Below are 22,162 nucleotides of genomic sequence, written 5' to 3'. Positions count from 1 at the left end.
TTTCCACCATGAGATTTTTGGTGTTTTCATTGTTTTTTCTTATCCCTATCTTTTAAAAAACTGAAAGTAAAAAAAAACGAACAAGACAAACAAAAACTCATAGACACAGACAAGAATTTAGTAGTTACCAGAAAGAAAGGGGAGTAGATAAGGGTAAAGGGACTCAGATATATGGTGACAGAAGGAAATTTAACTTTGGGTGGTGAATTAATAATGCAATGTACATATGATGTATTATTGAATTGCACACACTTGAAACCTATAAAATTTTATTAACCAATGTCACTATAATAAATTTAATTTAAAAAACTTTTAATTTTTTAAAAAAATATTTAGGTCGTAGAGGACCCACACTTTAACAATGGGTCTTCTTAGTTAATAAACACACCATCTATGTTGCCTTCTTCAGCTTTGTTGAGCTTTTTGTTCTCTTTCTAGTTTTCATTTTAATGGAAATCAATTAAATGAAGCAAAGTGATATGAAGGAAAAATTAAATATATAACATTATGAAAGTTTTCCATTTGCTAAAATTTTATGATGTTTCCTGTTTGTAGAATTTCCTCCCAGTAATTCCTGCTTTATTTTCTTTATTTACTTCACAAGAAAATATTATGGAGGAAAAACAATGATTACTAAACTATAGCAACTGCTAATTGTATGGTAAATTGATTTTGCTTCTGAAATTTTATCTTTAAATTTTCCATAAGTGTTTTCATAAGAAATGAGGAAACTAGCCCTTTGGTAGATGATTTAAAAAAGATGTTGTATGTATATTCAATAGAGTATTACTTGGCCATAAAAAAAGATGAAATACTGCCATTTGTGACAACATGGATGGATCTTGAGATTTTCATACTAAGCAAAATAAGTTAGAAAAAGTTTAGAACCATATGATTTCACTTAGATGTGGGATATAAAAAAACTGAAATTAACAAATGAACAAGACAAAATCTCACAGACAGAGACAACAGTTTAATAATTACCAGAGGAAAAGAGAGGAGAAGGGGAGGTAGATAAAGGTAAAGGGGGTGAAATATATGGTGATGGAAGGAAATTTAACTTTGGTGAACACACAATGCAAAATACACATGATGTATTATTGAATTGTACACTTGAAACCTATATAATTTGAAAACTATATGACTTGAAACAATGTCACTACAATAAATTTAATTTTAAAAAATGAGGAAACTAGTTGTCTAAAGTTCCTTTAGTGGCAGATTAAGATATTTTCATATGAGGCTCAAAGAAATTCCTTGCTTAGGCTCAATTCTCCAACCACTGACACTAAAAACATTTGGTTTTATGATGAAGCAGCAGTAAGTAGTAATTTAAAGAAACTGCATTCTTTTATAACCAATTACTAAAAAACATAAAATCAATTAAGATAAATATTACTATGGGCTTAACTAACTTTAAATTTTATTTAATATGACAGTAAACTTTGTTTAGATATACTGAGAGAATATAATTTATTACCAAATAGCATCAGTTAAAAAAGAGAAAGACATATTATGTAATATCCCAGCAATCATGAGATTCTTTTTTTCTAACATAATATTCTTATAGTAAATAGTAAATTTGGTTTTCTTTTTGATTCCAAGAAGGCAAACAAAATTCCTTAAACATATCTTTTCATTTGGGAAGTACCAAGCAAGTGGCCATGTTTGTATCCTGTCAAAAGTTATACCATTCTATCAAAGTCATGTCTTTTTAGGGATCTTTTGGGAAGGAAATATATAAATTAGTAAGTGAAGGATGAAAATACTATACCCTTTCCAGGGATGCTCAAAGAAAAGACCAGAGAACCCCGTGGTATAATATAAATCACTTAACAACAACTTAATAAGAGAGAAGAATGATTTTATTTGGCATAGTTCTAAAGAATTATATGATTAATATGTAAAATTGTTTTAAAATTTGGTAGCAATTCTTACTTGAGGCATGGGATACTGTCCTTTGTTACTCCTTCACTAGCCACAGTGTTAGTGCTCCCAGAAAGACTCCTTGAAGAAGGAAGCTGGGATGAAAGATCTGGAAATGGAGGGCTTGTTTCTGGTTCCGGGGTAATAATATCTTCAACATCATACTGAAGTCGTACCTCTAATGACTTAAACAAAAAATCAGGTTTACCTTAGTCTAAATCATAATAATAAATAATCACGCTAAAATAGATAACTTTGGTAATTATTCATTATTTTTTCTGATTAATAAGTTCAAGTTTAATTTATAGTAAAGCTGAGATACCCAAACTGAATAGTGAATTATATAAAATATTCAATGACATTCATAAAAAATGTAAAATATTTAATTCTTTTGAAATATAAGAAAAATACCTACCAGTGGAGATAAAGTTTTTATATAATACATATTCTTTAAGATAAAGCATAAATTATAATTCCCTATATAATAAAAAATGGAGAAACCGGTCATGTTTACTCCAATGAAAGAAATTAAACTGTATGCATATATGTCTGTGTTTATAAATTGTTATTTGTACAGTCATTATAGTTTTAAAAATTTTTCCTTCAATTTTGACTTTAACGCAGTAAAAATATTCAAAACTAAATTCCATATTTCTATTAGTTTGTTGCATTAGCTTAGCTCTTACTTGTTTAATTTCATTAGCTTGGTCAGGATTGCTTAATGAAAAGCATGACAATTTATATTAGAATAAAAACCTTTTTTAAACTAAAAATGTTTGCATTCAATGCTTTAAAATTGATTTAATAACAAACATATGCTTTACAATGTAAAGCCCAGCATTTTTGAGATTGAAAACAATTGTTTACCAAAAAAAAGTCACTGTGGGATGGTGAATATAGCAATATTATCGAAATGATTGTTATGATTTTCTTAAAACTACAAAAAACCTCTAATGACAATAACAATCATTAATTATTGAGTGCTTACTACACTTAAACACTATGTTAATGACTTTATGTAATCATCACAAGAACCCTATAAAATTGGCATTTTCATTTCTAGTTTATTATTAGTTCTCATTTTATTTACACAGAAAATTATATAGGTGGTGAAACTAAGTCTTACTCAGACTCTACTACTGAAAAATAGAGTCTTGTGACTTGCTCAGAGTCACATAGAAATTCAATGGTAAAGTCAAAATTAAAACCTAGGTTTATCTGACTCCAAATCTTGGTATATATTAAAACACTTTAAAAGGTCAATATTTTAGTTGTTAAGGTAAAAACAGTTATATATAGGTGTTTAGTAGATAATCTTTAGTAGGCCTTTAATAGGAAATTTTTATTTTGTGATAAAGTAGCAAAATGGACTGAGTAGTAAAGGTCCATTATCTACAGGTACTAAAATTTAGATTTATCCCATGAGAGCCTCATTATTTTGTATAATTAAATAATTAGTTTAAAAATTAAGATTAGGTAAGTCAATGCCATGATTATTTCCATCCTCTTAGAAAATGTTGCTATATAGAAAATCATTAAAAATAATCTTACTGTAGTCGAGAAATAAACATATATGTTAATTACTTGATAAAAAAGACAAACTTAAAAATGTAATGAAAGTATAGAACAAAGCTTGCATTAATTTAACATTTATACATAAAACAAATCAATAACTATCTATAAAAATAGACATAATCCATCCTATTTAATAATACTAAGAATTGACAGAGAATTTAAGCCAAACTTTTTAAATAGGTTATACTATGTAACAAGATTAATTTGAAATCTTATGAATTGGATTATTGGCCACATCCTGCAGTCTTGGTAGCTTAAAACTATACCAAGTACTAACCAAATCTATATTAATTGCTTTCTTTTAATAACTTTAAGTATAAAGTTAAATTTTAAATGACTTACCACTATTTCTGTTGTAATTTCATGTCTGCTGAATTTATAAATTATGACATATGCTGATACTCCTGAAACACATAATATTCTGCTTTCTGGACACCAGTAAATCATCTGAATGGCATATGGATCTTCCTCTACAATTTCACATGTTTGTTTTCCTTCTCCTACCTTCTGTTTTTCAAACACTTTTGAAGATTTTAGCTTGTACAGCATCTGCAGAGTTACTATAAGATATTGAAACATAATTATCTTCTAATCTGAACTTAATTCTTAGATGTTGAAGCTTTTTCAAAATATTTGTTAAACTACAAAAGTAAAACTCAAATAGGCAAAATAAGTTACATTTTAACTCGTAAGTATTCATTGATATAGTTTAGCTGGAGGGAGACTATAGAGGGAAAAAATAAACATTTATTAAACATATACTACATACCAAGGAATATGTAGGTCCTTTGTATGCACTGTCTCATATGATCCTCAGAAAAGTCCCATTTTTAACCTTGTTTATTGATGAAAACACTGGAGCTCAGAAAGTTTACAGCGGAAATTCTGAAACTAATTCTCCTAAGGAAAATGCCTAAATTCTGTATCACAGTTTTCTCCTTTGATTGCTAGATAAGAAGTGGATGCTATTCTTAGACGGTTTACTCCTTTCAACAATTTTTAGACACTCTTTCAGATGAGAAACATTTATAATTTACCAGCTAGGAATATTGAGACTCTAGTAATCTGTAATTACTTTAGAAAAAATCTTTTCTAAATGGCTCAGTGTTAGGAAAGGGTCAATTATAATTTTAAGAAACTCTGGGCTTGTGAATTGTTTTTAGGAATATTTATTTGGGGGAATACATTTTCTATTTTAGATCCTGATAACTCCTTTACAAAAAAAATTCTAATTCTATAAAGGATCCTTGAGAAAAATTTTGGCATTCCTACCAAAAATGCATAATAAACATAATCAAGAGAATCATCAGTTGAACCTAAATTGAAGGAGATTCTACAAAATTACTGGCCTAAACTACCCACAAGTGTCACTTTCATGAAATAAAGACTCAGGAACCATTCCAGATTTAAAAAAAAAAAAAAAACTGAAAGGATATGATGACTAAATGCAATAAATAATCCTAGACTTTCTAGATGCTATTGGGACAATTGGCAAAAACCAGGTAAGAGCTGGAGGTTAGTTAACAGTACTGTATAAATAGTAATATCCTGATTTTAAAACTATAATTTGATTATGTAAAAGAATGACTATATTCATAGGAAATACACATTGAAGTATTTAGGGGCATGTAGTGGTAAAGAAACATCATATCTTCAATTTTCTCTCAAGTGGTTCTGAAATGCTATATATATGTACATATTTGTGTGTATATATATGTGTGTGTGTAAATATACAGAGAGGAGAAAGTAAGGAAAGGAGAGAGAGCACTCACATGTGTGAAAGCATAGGAAAAATATATACATTGACATTTGAGAATTGGGTTGAAGGCTATACAACACTTCACAGTATTTTTTTTTTGCAATTTTTCATTAAGCCTGAAATGATGTCAAACTAAAATACTTTTTTTAAAAATAGGAAAGGTATTATATTAGGTGCTATATCCTTGCTTCTAAGTCAGAAAGAGTATGACTCTCATGATTATTTTATGTGACATGGCAATGGTAAAGGATATTGCAGACATAATTAAGGCCCCTAATTAGTTGACTTTGAGTTAATCAAAAGAGATTATACTTAATGAGGCTGACATAATCAGCTGAGCCCTTTAAAAGAGAGACTCCCTGAGGTTACAGAGATACTTCCTTGCTGGCTTAGAAGAAACAAGTAACCATGAGTTCTAAAGCTGCAAGAAAATGAATTCTGCCAACTACCACATGAGCTTGGAAGATGACTGACCCTGAACCTCAGCTGAAACTGCAACCCTAGCCTAACACCTTGACTGCAGCCTTGGGAGCCCCTGAGCAAAAATCCCAGCTAAATTATACCCAGATTTTTGACACACACAAACTAAGAAAATTAATGGGTATTGTTTTAAGTTGATAAATCGTGGTAATTTTATTACTCAGAAGTTGAAAACTAATAACGTAAATTGAATTATTCAAATGCAGCATAACCTCACTTCCTATACTGGACAGTTTCCACAAAATTGACAAACTAAGGTGACATTTCTTCAATGACATTCATTAAATTGGAGATATGTTCTTATAATTACAGTAAAAAATATTAAACATGCTGCAAACGTTTGCAATATATGTTCTGAATATGGTAAAATAATATTTTACTTAAAAATTAACTTCTTAAAGTATTATCATGTATGTTTAAGGGTGGAATGTATTGTATCACTAGAGTGTTAAATGGTCTTTTCACATTTTAGAAGCTAAGGAGTGACTTTGAGGTGATGGGAAAGGAGCAATGACATTACTATGTGATTAATTTTGTTCCTGGAACAAACTCAGATTTACACAAAAAGGTTCACCAAAAGAAAATCTGTTGTCCTTTGGAAATTCCCCCTGTGCAATTGCTTATTGTGTTAGGTCACACAAGGGCCTCGGAATTCATAGCTTTAAATCTTTTAATCATTTTCTTTTGCTGATGATTTGCTCCACTGCTGGAGGACTCCAGCTTGCAGGTTAAGAGTATCATCAATATTTAACCTTTTTCCTTTGACTTTTCTGTCTTCCTCAGAAGCCGTTCACTTATATAGCTTCGAGAATCACTTTCATGCTGCTTCTTCATTAGTTTCCATTCATGACTATTCTTCTTACCTCCTAGACATTTTTACTCAGATTTCTTGGTGTTACTACAAAATCCAAAACTCCAAAACTCGCTTATATTCCTTATTTCCAAAAGAGTTACCTATATCTTGCTGGTTACTCATTCTCTAAAACTTAGTTATTGCTTAATTCTTATTCTCCTATTCTTGTCAAAATCTTAACTATCTTCCAAAACTCACATTGAATGTTACCCCATCAAACCACCCTTCCTGGATATACCTGGTTCAAATACATCTCCCATTTCTGATAACAAATAGAATTTGAATTGCACTATATTTAGAGTTCTTATATCATTTTCCCTATAGTTACATATGTGCATTCTTTTATCTGTTTTAGTGACTATAAATTTTCTGAAGTGTATGTATGGGTATAATAAAGACAGATATCTTCCTTTGTATGTCCTTCAATGTTGATCAAAGTATCTTATTTCTTTTTCAAATTATGTAATTCTCAAGAATTTAAAAAGAAATTTTACATTATTAAATCACTTCTTTTGATTCTCTTAGGACTCGGTAGACAAATGGTAAAGAGAAGTGAAGACTAGTGAGATAAAAGCATTTTTCCAAGATAACAGAGCTAGGAAGTAAAGGAAATTACCTGAACAGGGTTAATTTGACAAAGTTTGATCCTTTGTTTTTCCTATGTTTTTCCAACATACCTTGTCTCTTGTAAATATAATGGTTAGTGATAAAGAGTGACTTCGGTCTTGTCTGTTTATATTATAAAAGTACAACAGAGATATTATAAATTGATCTAATAATATAGGAAATGGATTTTTGTAACACAACCATATATATATATGCTAAAAATGTACCTGAAATTTTAATTCTCCAAATTAAAAAGTGGTGGATGGCTATTAGTAAATATTAACTAATTGTTTTGTTATAGGAGAAACTTAAAACTTACTTGCAGAAGCATCCCAAAATTTTATTGATCCATCTGCATGACTAGATGAGAAATAATTAGCATTAATTAAAGTATAGTAAATAAAAATAATCATTCTAAAATAATAAAACTTTAGTTACTGTTAAAATTATATTCAAAAACACTATTCCAATGAAAACTAGTATTTGCTAAACTATTTCTAAGCTCAAAAAAATGTTTTATTTTTGAAACAATACATTAAAATCTAAATTTTAATAAGAATAATAATTACTTAGATTTTACTGTACAGAGATTTTATATATAATAGTAATGAATTGTCCTGTGGAAAATAAACAATATTTTTTATATAAAATTGTTTGTATTCAATAAATAAGATACCTGAGTTCATTTAGATTATGTTAAAATAATTTTGAAGTGAATATCATGGTAAAATTAGAGCTAAGTTTTAAAATATGAAAAGCAAATCCTTAAACCTATCTAGATTTATATCATTAAATGATAATAACATAATGGCAAATCTATGAGTACTCATCTGGAAAGTAAAATATGATAAAATACTTCCCAGCACATTTTATGAGATCAGCTTTATCTTGACACCAAAACCAGGAAAAAGCATTACAAGAAAAATACAACTCAATACCTCTCAAGCATGGGTGTAAAACTTGTCAAGAAAACGCTAGCGAATCAAACCAAGAAATAAATAGAAAGGACAATACATCATGACTAAGTGGAGTTTATCCCAGGAATGCAAGTCCAGTTAAACATTAAAAAAATAATCAATCACCATATTGTAATTCATCACACTGACAGATTAAAAAAGAAAAACCACATAATCACCTCAATAAATACAGAAAAAGCATTTGACAAAATTTACCACCCATTCATGGGAAAAAAAAGCTCAGTAAACTAGGAGCAGAGGAAACTTCTTCAACCTGATAAAGAGAATCTAGGAACAATCTAGAGATGTTGTCTAACATACATAATGGTGGAAGAGATGGAATATCTTCCCCCTAAGATCAAGAACAAAGCAAAAAATGTTCACTCCCACCATTCTTATTCAACATCACATTGGAGTTCCTAATCACCACAACAAAGAGAAAAAGAGAAATAAAAGGAATAATGATGAAAAGGAAGAAATAAAATTATCTGTATTTGCAGATCACATAATCAGCTATATAGAACAATCCCAAGGAATCTAAAAACAATACAAGAACTCATATGAGCTTAGTATGATTATAAAATACAAGGTTAATATACAAAAATCAATTATATTTCTATATAACAGCAATCTTTGGAAATTAAAATTACAAAACAGTAGCATTTATAATAGCACCAATAAAACCAACATGAAATGCTTACATATAAACTAATACAATTTGTGCTATATCTGTATGCTGAAAATTACAAGATTAGCACTAATCAAAAAAATTAAAGGCATAAATAAATGAAAAGATATAGTATATTCTTAAATTGTAAGATCAACTAGGTGTCAGTTCTCTCTAAATAATGTATAGATTAAATGTAACCTCAATTGAAATATGCCAGAATTTTTTTTACAGAAATCAACAAACTAATCCTAAAATTTATGTGGAAAGGTAAAAGAACTAGAATATCTAAAGCAATTTTGAAAAATAAAAGTTAGAAGTTTCAAACTACCCAAGTCTCATTCTAAATCTAGTACAAAGCTATTGATATTGGTGAAAAAAATAGACCCTTATATCAATGAAACATAATAGAGAGTTCAATAGAAGACACATTTATATGATCACACGAATATTTTTGAGAGATTAGTAGTTACTGATTGAGAGGTTTTATTTTGCTAACAGTTTTATTGAGATATAACTTATATACCATAAAATTCACCCATTATAAATGTACAGTTTGATAAATTTTAGTAAATTTATACAGTTATTCCACTGACACCATTGTTTTAGAACATTTCCATCACCCAAAAAGTTACTTCATGCTAATATGCAATCATCTTTCCCATCTCCAGTAGATATCCGCTGACTACTTTCTGCCTGTATAGATTTTTCTTCCCATAAAATTTTCATATAAGTGGAATCCACACAGTATTTACTTTTTTGTATCTCTCATTTAGCACATTTTTTAGGAAAATCCCTGATTTTGCATGTATCAGTAATGAGTTCCTTTTTATCGCTGAATAGTATTCTGTTGCATGGATACACCCCATTTTGTTTATTCATTTACCAGTTGATGGACAGTTGGGTTGTTTTCAGTTTCTGCCTATTATAAATAAAGCTGCTATGAAAGTTTTGCATGTTTATGTACTTTAATTACTTATTTACAGATATAACCCAGAAAATCTTTATTATTGAAAAATTCTGCAGGATGATTGTCTGAGACTCTATACATGCTAACAACCTTTAATTCTATCTTTTATCATGCAATATTTGGTATGCAAAGCATAGCATATATAATGTAGATTTAATATAAAAAGTATAATTATATTGAAATTCTATGACTCAAGCACCCAACTAAAGAACTAACATTACTAATAACTTGTATCTACATGTGTGTTCTTCTTTTTAAAAAATTGAGGTATAATTGATATACAACATTATATTCATTTCAGGTGCACAACATAATTGATATTTGTATAGACTGGAAATGATCACCACAATAAGTCTAGTTAACATCCATCACTATATTTAGTTACAGAATTTTTTCATATGATGAGAGCTTTCAAGATTTACTCTTTTAGCAACTTTCAAATATGCAACACAATATTATTAACTATAGTCACCATGCTGTACATTACATCCATGACTTATTTATTTTATAGCAATTTGTTTCTTTGTTAAGCATTCCCCTGGTTATTACAGGTTTTCTATTAGATTCTAAAGTTCTGAAAAAATTGATTCTGTTTTTGCTAGCTTAATCATTTCTTTGGTGGAGGGACCAAATGCTACTCTGACATTTTCAGTGCTGTAACTTCTTGATATTTTAAAGTAAACTTCTTATTTAATTATAACACATATACAGCACAAATCATAAGTTTATATTGCAACAAAATGTCACATAGTGAACACATGGATAATCACCATTCAGATCAACATCACCACCCCCCGCAAATCTTTTCATTCTTCCCAATCACTTATTCCATCTCTCTCCCAATGGTAGCCACTATCTTGTCTTTTAACACTGTGTTAGTTTTACCATTTTTGAAATGTATATCAAGGGAACCATACAGAATGCCTTGAGTTTAGTTTCTTTTGGTCTATAATATGTATTATTGCTACACATGTCCTAATGTCAGACTTATTTACATTATTGTATGAACAATAGATCAAAAAAATATATATTGCTGTTTAGAATTCCATTGCATGAAGACACCACAGCATATTTATCCATTCTAGTGTTGTTAAACATTTAGGGTTGTTTCTATTCACATTACTATTACAAGTAATGTGGCTCTGAAAATTCTCGTACCTCTATTTTGGAGCACATATGTAGACATTTTTGTTAGGTATATACCTAGGAGTGGAATTTATGGGTCAGAGAGTTAGTAGATGCTGCTTAGGAGTATTCCAAAGAGGGTGTAATTAATTTGCTCTTCTGTTAACACTTTATAAGAGCTCTAGTTGCTCCACATCATCCAAAACAAGTGTTACTGTCAATCTTTAAAAATTTTACCCATAATGGGTATGTGCAATGTTATTTCATTGCAATTTAAATTTACTCTGATGACTGATGAGCACTTTTCCATATGCTTATGGCCATTTGGTTATTTCTTTTGTTAAATTTCTTGGCCAATATTTTCTATTGAGCTGGCTCTTTTTATATATTTGTCATAATTATTTATATCCTGATATAAGTCTTTTACTGTCTTCATATGATATAAAAATCTTTTCCTTGTGATTTATATTTTCAGTCTATTAATGGTGTCTTTTGAGGAAGATAAGTTTATAGATTTAATGGAGTCTAATTTACTTTTTTCCTTTCTGGTTAGTGATATTTATGTTTTTTAAAAAAATTAATTTACTTTTAATTATAACTGACATGCATTATATTAATTTCAAGTATACAACATAGTGATTCAACATTTATATACCTGAAATGATAACCACATTGTCTAGTAACCATCTGTCACCGCACATAATTATGTTATTGCTTGATTTCCTATGCTGTACATTACATCTCCATGACTTATTTTATAACTGTGAGTTTGTACTTCTTAATCTACTTCTCCCTTTCCACACCTCCCCCCATCCCTTTCCCCTCTAGAAACCATCAACTTGTTCTCTATATTTATGAGTTAGCTTCTGTTTTGTTTTTTGTTTGTTTGGTTGGTTGGTTTGGTTTTTAGATTCTACATATAACTGATATCACATGATATTTGTCTTTGTTAGACTTATTTCACTTAACGTGATACTCTTTAGGTCCATCTATGTTGTTGCAAATGGCAAGATTTTATTCTTTTTTATGGCTAATATTCCATTGTATATATGTACCATATCTTCTCTATCCATTTATCTATTGATGGATACTTAGGCGGTTTCCATATCTTGGCTACTGTAAACAATACTCAGTGAACATAGAAGTGCATATATCTTTTTGAATTGTTGTTTTTTGTTTTCTTCAGATAAGTATCCAGAAGTGGAAAAATAGAGTCATAGGGTAGTTCTATTTTTAATTTTTTGAGGAATTTCCATACTGTTTTCCACAGTGGTTCACTAACTTACAATCTCACCAAGGTGCACAAGGGTTCTCTTTTCTCCATAACCTCGTTAAATTTGTTATTTATTTTCTTTGATAATAGCCATTCTGACAGGTGTGAGGTGATATCTCATTGTGGTTTTGATTTGCATTTCCCTGATGATTAGTAATGTTGAGCATCTTTTCATGTGTCTGTTAGCCATTTGTATGCCTTATTTGGAGAAATGTCTATTCAGTTCTTCTCCCCATTTTTTAACTGGATTGTTTGTTTTTTTGATGTTCAGTTGTATGAACTTTTTATATTTTTTTAGATGTAAACTCCTTGTCAGATATATCATTTGCAAATATCCTTTCCTATTCAGTAGGTTGCACTTTTTGTCTTATTGATGGTTTCCTTTACTGTATAAAAGCATTCTAGTTTAATGTATTCCTATTTGCTTATTTTTCTTTTGTTTCTCTTACCTAAGGAGACCTACTCAAAAAAATATTGGTAAGAGCAATGTCAAAGTGTTTATTGCCTATGTTTTCTTCTAGGAGTTTCCTGATTTTAGGTCATATAGGAGATAGTTTGAGTTCTCTATTATGTTCCAGTGGCCAGTATATCTGACTTTGGCCAGTATCATATTGTTTTAATTACTTTGTAATATGTTTTGATTAGCTTTGCGTCATGTTGTGAAATCAGAAAGTGTGAGGACTCTAGCTTTGTTTTTCTTTCTAAGGATTGTTTTGGATATTTGGGGTCCTTTAAAATTCCACATTAATTTTAGAATTTTTTCCTATTTCTGCAAAATAAATGTCATTGGGATTTGATAAGGATTTGCATTAAATCTGTATATTACTTTGGGTAGTCTATATATATTAACAATATTAAATTGTTCAATCTTTTCATTTATTTGTGTCTTCCTTAATTCCTTTCATCAATGTTTTATAGTTTTAATTATACAAGAGTTTTGCCTTATTGGTTGAATTTATTCTCAAATATTTTATTCTTTTTGATACTCTAGTAAAAGGGATTGTTTTCTTAATTTCCTTTCAGATTGTTCATTGTTAGTATAGAGAAATGTAACTTATTTTGTGTGATTTTGCATCCTGCAAATTTGTTTAATTTAGTGGTTCTAACAGGTTTATTGTGTGTAGAAACTTATGAGTTTTCTATATACAAAATCATGTCATCTACAAATAGATAATTTTAATTTTTTTTTTTTAATTTAGATGCTTTTATTTTTCTTGCCTGATCGCTCTAGCTAGGTTTGCCAGTATTTTGTTGAATAGATCTTGTGAGAGTGGGCATCCTTCTTTTGGTCCTAATCTTAGAAGGAAAACTTAAAGAGTTTTTCACCACTGAGTATAACATTAGCTGTGCGCTTTTTACATTTGGCAGTTATTATGTTATGGCAATTTCCTTCTATTACTAATTTGTTGAATATTTTTTTGTTTGTTTATCATGAAAAGGTGTTTATCAAATATTTTTCTGTATCATCTGAGGTGATCATGTGATTTTTGTCCTTTATTCTGTTTAACGTGTGTATCACACTGATTAATTTTTATATGTTGAATCATCCATGCAGTTCAGAAATAAAACCCACTTAACCATGATGTATCCTTTTAATGTGCAGCTGAATTCGATTTGCTAGTATTTTGTTGAGGATTTTTGCATTGATATTCATTGGGAATATTGGTCTGTAGTTTTCTTTTCTGGTAACAGGATAATGCTGCTCTCATAGAATGGGTCTGGAAGTGTTCTCTCCTCTTCAATTTTTTAGAAGTGTTTGAAAAGGACTGGTGTTAATTCTTTAAATGTTAGGTAGATTCTGTAGTGAAGCCAACTAGTCCTAGGCTTTTCTTCGTTGGGAAGTTTTTTACTACTTATTCCATCTCTACTAGTCATAAGTCTGTTCAGATTTTTTTATTCCTTCATAATTCAGACTTCATAGTTTATATGTTTTCAAACTTATCAATTTCTTCTAGGTTATCTAGTTTGTTGGTATATAATTGTTCAGGGTAGTCTCTTGCAAACCTATTTATTTCTGTGGTATCAGTTGTAATATCTCCTCCTTTATTTTTGATTTCTGAGTCTTTTTTTCCCCCCCTTAATCTAGCTTGGTTTGTCAATTTTGTGGATGTCTTTCAAAAACAACTCAGTTTTAAATATTTTTCTATTTTTTTCTATTCTTTATTTTTCTTGTTTATTTCTGCTCTTTTTTATTTCCCTTTTTCTGCTAACTTTGGGTTTAGTTTTTTCTTTTTTTTATAATCCCTTGAGGTGTAAACCTAGGTCGTTGATTTGAGATCTTTTTTCAATGTTGGCATTTACTACTATAAACTTCTTAGATGTTCCGTATAACCTCTTAGTAGTGCTTTTGCTACATTACATAGCTTTTATTATGTTATATTTTCATTTTCATTTGTCTCAAGATATTTTCTTAACTTTGTTGTGATTTCTTCTTCAATCCATTGGTTATTCAAGAGCATGTTATTTAATTTCTACACATTTGTGGATTTTCAGTCTTTATTTTGCTATTAATTTCTAGTTCCCCCCCACTGTAGTTCTACAAGATACTTGGTATGATATCGATTTCCTTAAATTTGTTAGGATTTGTTTTGTGGTCAAACATGTAATCTAGCCTAGAGATTTTTTTTTTTTGGGGGGGGCGGGTATACTTAAGAAGAATGTATATTCTGCTGTTGTTGTGTTCTGTACATATCTATCAGGTACACTTGGTCTTCAGAATTGTTCAAGTTCTCTCTTATTGTTCTGTTTGGGCAATCTATTCATTATTGAAAGTATGATATTAATTAAATCTTGTATTTTTGTGTATTGCCTATTTCTTTAATTCTGTCTATGTCTGCTTTATATATTTGAGAGTTCTCTTGTAAGGTGCATATATATTTATAATTCTTATTTCTTTCTGGTAAATTCACTATTTTATCATTATATAATATCTTTGCCTCTTACACCAATTTTTGGTTTAAAGTCTATTTTGTTCAATATAAGTATGGTCACACCTGCTCTCTTTTGGTTAGCTTTTGCATGGAATATCTTTATCCATTCTTGCATGTTAAGCCTATGTGTGTCCTTATATCTAAAGTGACATGTGGATAGCATATAGTTGGATCTTGTTTGTTATCCATTAAACCACTCTTTCTTTTGATTTGGGAGTTTAATCTGCTTATATTTAAAGAAATAACAGATTCAAAAGGACTTACTATTACCATTTTTTGAATTGTTTTTGTCAATCTTGTATTTTGTCCTTCATTTCTTCTCTTGCTGCCTTCCTTTGTGTTTCATTGATTTTCTTTTTGTAGTGACATGCTTTGATTTTCTTTTGTACATATTCTATATATATTTCCTTTGTGATTACACAATTATGTGTATTACATAAAATATCTTATAGTTAAACCAATCTATTTTAAACTGATTAAAACAACAACTTCAATCGCATACAAAAACCCTGCTCCTTTACATCTCCCTCCTCACTTTGTTATTGACGTTACAAATTAAGCTTTTTTATATTTTGTACCCATTAACATAGTTTTATAGTTAGTTTTCAAAATGCTTTTGTCTTTTAAAGTCTACACTATAAGTGATTATCTACCACTACTACAGTGTTACAGGGTTCTGTTTTGTCTATACATTTACTTTTCTCAGAGAGCTTTATATTTTCAAATGCTTTTGTTTCATTGCCTAGTGTCCACTTATTTCACTCTTAAAGACTCCCTTTAGCAATTCTTACTAAGCAGGTGTAGTGGTGATAAAGTCTCAGTTTTTATCTTAGAAGGTCTTTATTTTTCCTTCATTTTGAAGTAGTTTTCCAGATACGGTATTCATGGCTGACTTTTTTTTTTTCTTCTTTATGCACTTTGATGATACCATTCTATTCCCTTCTAGCCTATAATGTTTCTGCCAAGAAATCCACTAATAATCTTATGAAAGTTCCCACATACATGATGAGTGGCCTTTCTGTTGCTGCTTCTAGGATTCTTTGTCTTTGATATTTTTATTATAATATGTCTCAGTGTGGTCCTCTTGGTTCATCCTCACTGAAGCATTTTGTGCTTCTTCAATTTGGATGTCCATTTACTACCTCAGATTTGAGAGGTTTCAGTCATTTCTTAAAATAAGTTCTCTGCCCCATTCTCTCACTTGTCCTTTTAAGACTTTCATAATGCTTATATTGGTGCACTTGATGGTATCCCACAAGTCCTTTAGGCATTCTTCACTTTTCTTCATTTTTCCCCCTGACTCTCAACTTTCATATTATCTATCTTCTAGCTCATCAATTCTTTCTTCTGATTAAGTCTGCTGTTGATCCTTTCTAGTAAATTTTTTCAGTTATTCTTCTGCTCCAGAATATATTTTTGGTGCTTTGATAGTTTCTATATCTTTGTTCATGTTCTCATTTCACTCATGTCTTATTTATTTTAATTTCATTTAGTTGTCTGTCTGTGTTCTCTTGTAGTATATTGAATTTTTTAAAGACAATTATTTTGAATTGTTTGAATAATTCACAGATCTCCATTCCTTGATGGTTAGTTTCTAGAGATTTATTTTGTCCATTTGATTGGGCCATGTTTCCCTGATTTTTTTCTCTGCCTTATTTCTTATTGCGAATTTGGCATTTGAAAATACAGCCACTCCTTATGAACTAGCTTTCGACAGGGGAAAACTTTCACCAATCTGCCTAGATAGAGATACTGAAGGCCTCTCAAAACTTTAGTGGGGATGACTTTTCTCTGGACTTGTGTGTGCAATTCTCCAATTAGAGAGGTTTGCTGGTTTCTTTTTTCAGAAACTTGTAGTCTCATGCTCCCTCTATTGTCTTACTTCAGTACTTTTTTTTTTTTTTTTTTGGCACTTCAGCAACCAGTGAGCTCTATTTTGTTCTCTGCAACCCACAGACATCCAGGTTGCATCAGTACTCTGATTCAGGTGCGACAGAAACTAACCTCTTGGGAAGTCACCTGAAAAGCAGGAATATAGAATGTATATTTTACTCCTCTCTTTCCTTTTCATGAGAGAAGATGCAAGTCGGGCTTTCCTCCTGAACATAAGCTGTGCCAGTTTGGGGGAGGAACTAAAATTGTTGAAATTAAATAAAATGAATTAGCTATTTTTGCCCATTTCAAATTGACTGTTCTTGGCTTTGCACTTGCTTGGATATTACAACTTTTTACTGGCTTCAGGCATTTTCATAAAGGCTTTTTGGACTATATATTGTTGTTACATCAGTGTCTCTGTGGGGGAATGAGGTCTGGGGTTACTGATTCTGACATCTTGCTGATATTACTCTCCATCAATTCTTTTACAGAGTATTTTTCCATCCTTTTTCTTCCAACCTGAGTATATACTGTTATATTTGAAGTGAGTGAATTGTAAGTAGCATTGAGTCAGGCCATGTTTTTTAATTCACTATGCCAATCTGTGAATTTGAACTGGTGTATTTAAAATATTTATATGCGATGTAATGGATATATTAGGGCTTAAGTTTCATTTTTTTTTTTCTTTTCTGTCTTTTCCTGGTTTTTTTTTTTTTTGCTATCTTTTTCTGCCTTCCTATAGCTTACTCGAATTATTTTATGTGTCATTTTGATGTGTCAATAATGTTTTTGAATGTGTGTGTTTGCATAGGGTTTTTTAATGGTTGCTTTAAGTATTACATAAATTGTCAGTCTACTGGTGTCATAATACTACCATTTCAAGAGAAGTATAAAAACCTTATTTACCTTTACATCGCTTTACCTTCTCCCACTTATAATTGTTTTAAATATTCCTCTCTATATGTGTAGAACCACATCAGACAATGTACCTATATTCTCTTCAACTATCAAATATAATTTTAAAAACTCAAGGAAGAAAAGCCTATTGTATTTACCCATATTTTTGCTTACTGTGTTCTTCCTTCCTTTCTGATATTTCAAGGTTCCTTCTTTTATCATTTGCTTTCTGTTTGGAGAACTTCCTCTAGCCACTCTTTTAGGGTAGGTCTGATATTGACAAATTCTTTGTTTCTTTCTTTTGAGAATGTATTAATTCCTCCTTAAATCTCTGAGAGATATTTTTCCAGGACATAGGATTCTAGGTAGCCAGTTACTTTCTAGCAACACTTGAAAAAGATTCAGATTTCCTTCCAGCCTCCATGGTTTCTGATGCGAAATCCACTGTCATTCATATTGGTTTTATTCTATAGGTGTGGTGTAATTTTTCTTTCGCTGTTTTCATATTTTTTTCTTTGGTGTTTAGTGTTCAGAGGTTTGACTATGATGTGTCTTGGGTGGATTTCTTATGGTTCACTCAGTTTTTGGACTTCCTCACTGGACTTCCATTGACACAAAAAGTATAGAGAATGTGTAGCTCACTGTTATTGCTTGGCAGTGGTGGGAATTCTAGCTCCTCACATATCTCCTCCAATACCACAGGTGATGGGTTTCATGACACCCAGTACCGTTGAAAGTTCTGGCTTCCCATTCAGACTTTGGTCAGTGTTGGAGAATGATACTCTCTTGTGGGGGAAGTCGAGGCACCTTGTTATACCCTGATGAGAGTGAAAGTCTAGGCTTCCTGCTCAATCTTTGCTTGAGTGGGTGGGGATGAGGCCATAGTTTGTTTGTTTGTTTGTTTTTCCCTGTGGTGGTTAGCTACTGTAGAAAGATTATCTTCTAAAAGTTTTCTGTCTCAATAGGCTGCCCTTTCTCTCATCCTTTGACTAGAGAGAGCTTTTGAGGTGTATGTGTGTGTGTCTGTGTCTGTATGTGTGTCTGTGCCCACTGGTAGATCCAGGATTGCCAACTTCTTCAGCTCCAATCCTGGGATATTCAAGGCAAAAAGAAAACCCAGGAAACTCAGCATCATGTCATTCCTTGGATCTTGGGGGCCTTGCAAGTCTGAATTCTCTCCAGCTTTTCCAGTCATCTTGTGTTTGTTTAATATGTAATATCTAGGGATTTTAGTTGTACTCAGTGGGAAGAATAGGAAAAACTACATCTACAATATTGTCCAATAAGCAGAACCTCTTATTATTTTTTAATTCTCATCTGTTGCTATGTCTTTATTTGTTACTATGTCTCTATTTTCATTCCTAACATTAGAGCATGAAATGAGTTGCTACAGGAAGTACTAACATTCCTGGTGCTATAAGTTTTGAAACATACTTCAAATAACCACCTGATGAGGATATAAAATAGTAATATGGCAGAATTTAAGAGATGTTGGTAAGAGCCTTTCTAAGGCTAATAATCTACAGTTTCCACAGGAATTCTTCCTTGATTAGTCTCATGATTTTTCTTCCTTTTACTTTCTTCTGCTCTTATAATCTATGCTTAATTATTTTTGTTATGTCTATGTTTTCAATAGTTTTATTCTATCTTCCAGCAAAGTTATAATCTTTGAATAGAAGCTGTGTCTTATATTTTTACTTTTACTTAAATTGTCAATCTAACTAGAACACAATTATGGGAAAGTAAAAATTAAATAAAATATTTTTGATGATGAATTGATAAACTCACAAATCATATTCCACCTACCCGGTAATAATAATTTCTGGATATGTTTGTGTTCCGAGGTTCCAAGCTCCTCCACTGATTGGCCACTCCTAAATAGATTATCCAGGAAGAATTTATAAGTTTTATTTTTAAATTTGAATAGGTTAAAAATTTAAACCAAAAATATTTTAAAATAATGTTTAGCTTCTCTTAAAAAGCAATAACTGTAAAGTAATGGAAAATGATGTAGCTATCTTTTAATTCTTTCATTGAACAATTCCAAATGCATAATTCCATTATTTTTAAAAATATTGATTTTAATAAATATTACCATTCATATAAAAAAAATCAAAGAAATATTTTTAATCATACAAATACGGTGTTGCTACATTTGCCACATAATCTGTGGACCACCCAACTACTGTGGTGTCATTTAACACAGAATACTACGTAAATCGTGCTGCCCTGGAGTGATATATCCAATAGTCCTGTACAAATGATAAAATATACAACCGGTAATTGATTACAATTGTAAGTATTTGAATCCTATTGTTAAATATAACAAAATGGAATTCTAGAAAGTTATTTAAGTCACTTTTGATAATTATGTCTAGTTAATCATGGATTGTTAAGAAAAGTTAACTAGAAAAAGTTGACTCTTTGAATTTCTTAAAACACAACCCTTTATCTAAAATAAGGAAAAGTTACATCTTATGATTTAAACATATGTTAGTTTAAAATATTTAGTATATAAATATACATGATAGATAACTATATCTTAGCATATAATTATATACTTAATATATAAGTAATTTATATTCCTGTAGGCTTAAAGCTATTCAAGTATTCAGAAAATCTGAATTTCAGTGGTTATGTCTTTTATTGATTCCAGCTTATTATGACTTCAAAGGAATTTATTCCTAGTCTTCTTATATGGAAAGTAAGAAAATAAAATAACAGGAAAAAGTATGATTACATGATATGAATATGAAAACAAGATAACATATTTTTAATTGTTACTTTTACCTTATTACTGTAGCCTTGTTTTTTATGCTTGACTCCTATAGAGTAGAGTACTAGAATCAAATCTGGTGGGCAATCAGCAAAGTAGGCTGTGCATGTAACTGGTGATTCATGAATGTCCATGGGATATGGATTTTCAAAGATTGGAAAACTAATAGATTAAGACAATATATTAGTGTCATTTTGCAATGATAAAAAATAACTTTTATAAAACAAACCCTAAAAATCTTGTAAATATTAATTATACATTTCCCTCAACTGTGTTTTAAGCATTATAAAACAAGAATCACATGAACAAGAATGCTCTTTTTAAAATATTTATCTATAAAATGTATAATGAATACTGGTAGAATTTTACTTGAATAAATTAATTTTCTTTCCTGTAATTCAAAAATTACACAGTGACATCACTTTGCTAATATGGATAGAATGAACTATGTTAAACTGAAAATATTATGCAGTAAATTGACTTATCAGTCAATATATTAAAAGATATCAATTAGGCAGTTTATCAATGTAGAATTTTATCTAAATGTTTATATAATATACTTGCAAGTATTAAAATATCTTAGTAAATTTGACATGTTTTTTCCAAGGGAGGTAATATATAAGTAAGTGTTTTGGTTTTGTTTTTTGCAGGAGTAATTGAAAGATGTGCATGATTATGTATGCTTAAGACAATTTCCTATGTAAACTAGAGAACATAGTGAGAATGCAGTAAATTTCATATCCTTATGCATATTATAATTTTAAAAATGGATATCAGTACAGAACCAAATTAGGAATTCTTATAGCCATAATATATGGTGCACTTCTTATGTACCAGATGTATCAGGCACTGTAGTAGAAGGAATTGAGTATTATTCTATGCTGCATCTGATCATGTTACTTCTGATACAATGTGTTTTTTGGGAGGAGGGGCTATTAAAAAATAATTTTCTCTGCCTATTATTAGGAACTTAATTAGAAACTTTATCCAACTTCCAGAGAGTATGGGGTGTGTGGGGGGTGGGGAGGGAGGAGGAGTTCTCTTTTTTCCAATGTGAACTCTGCAAATGGTATGTACCCCAAATAAGAGAAGTAATATATGCAAAACCAGGTCAAAAGGAGCAAGTTGTGTTTTTAAAATGGCACGTAGGTTAAACTGGATGGATTGGAAGTTCCTTGTTTCATATAGAAATTATCAACATTTCTGAGGTTGAAGAATTAGAAGTAAAAAAAAATGAATCACCTTAAAGACCAGATCTACAACTTGAGATTTGATAACAGCAAGAAATTACAATGATAGATTCCTAACAAGGTGAACAATATTGAAAAAAGGTTTGGGGAAAGTTATTTTAGTATGTTGGCAAAGAGTATGGAAAAATATATTTAATAAATAAAGAAAGAAGAAAGAAGAAAGAAGAAAGAGAAGAAGAAGAAGAGAAGAAGAAGAAGAAGAAGAAGAAGAAGAAGAAGAAGAAGAAGAAGAAGAAGACGACGA

At 30.3% G+C, this 22,162-nt stretch overlaps 1 protein-coding gene across 3 annotated transcripts in view; it reads right to left on the bottom strand.

Moving 5' to 3' along the window:
• Nucleotides 1-22,162, bottom strand: part of STXBP5L (syntaxin binding protein 5L) — a 260,367-nt gene that overhangs the window by 124,411 nt on the left and 113,794 nt on the right. For all 3 annotated transcript variants that reach the window (XM_039843137.1, XM_039843139.1, XM_039843138.1), the window contains exons 13-17: nucleotides 20,683-20,830; nucleotides 19,699-19,766; nucleotides 7,519-7,559; nucleotides 3,844-4,061; nucleotides 1,939-2,111 (exon numbers count right to left, since the gene is read on the bottom strand). In XM_039843137.1, coding sequence (XP_039699071.1) covers nucleotides 1,939-2,111; nucleotides 3,844-4,061; nucleotides 7,519-7,559; nucleotides 19,699-19,766; nucleotides 20,683-20,830 — 648 coding nt within the window. The remainder of the gene's footprint in view (nucleotides 1-1,938; nucleotides 2,112-3,843; nucleotides 4,062-7,518; nucleotides 7,560-19,698; nucleotides 19,767-20,682; nucleotides 20,831-22,162) is intronic.

Source organism: Pteropus medius, unplaced genomic scaffold, assembly GCF_902729225.1.
Source record: "Pteropus medius unplaced genomic scaffold, Ma_sr-lr_union100, whole genome shotgun sequence".
In the NCBI taxonomy this organism is placed as follows: Eukaryota; Metazoa; Chordata; class Mammalia; order Chiroptera; family Pteropodidae; genus Pteropus; species Pteropus medius.
The sequence above is the reverse complement of the archived record's forward strand: the minus strand, read 5'-3'. Positions and strand labels throughout refer to the sequence as shown.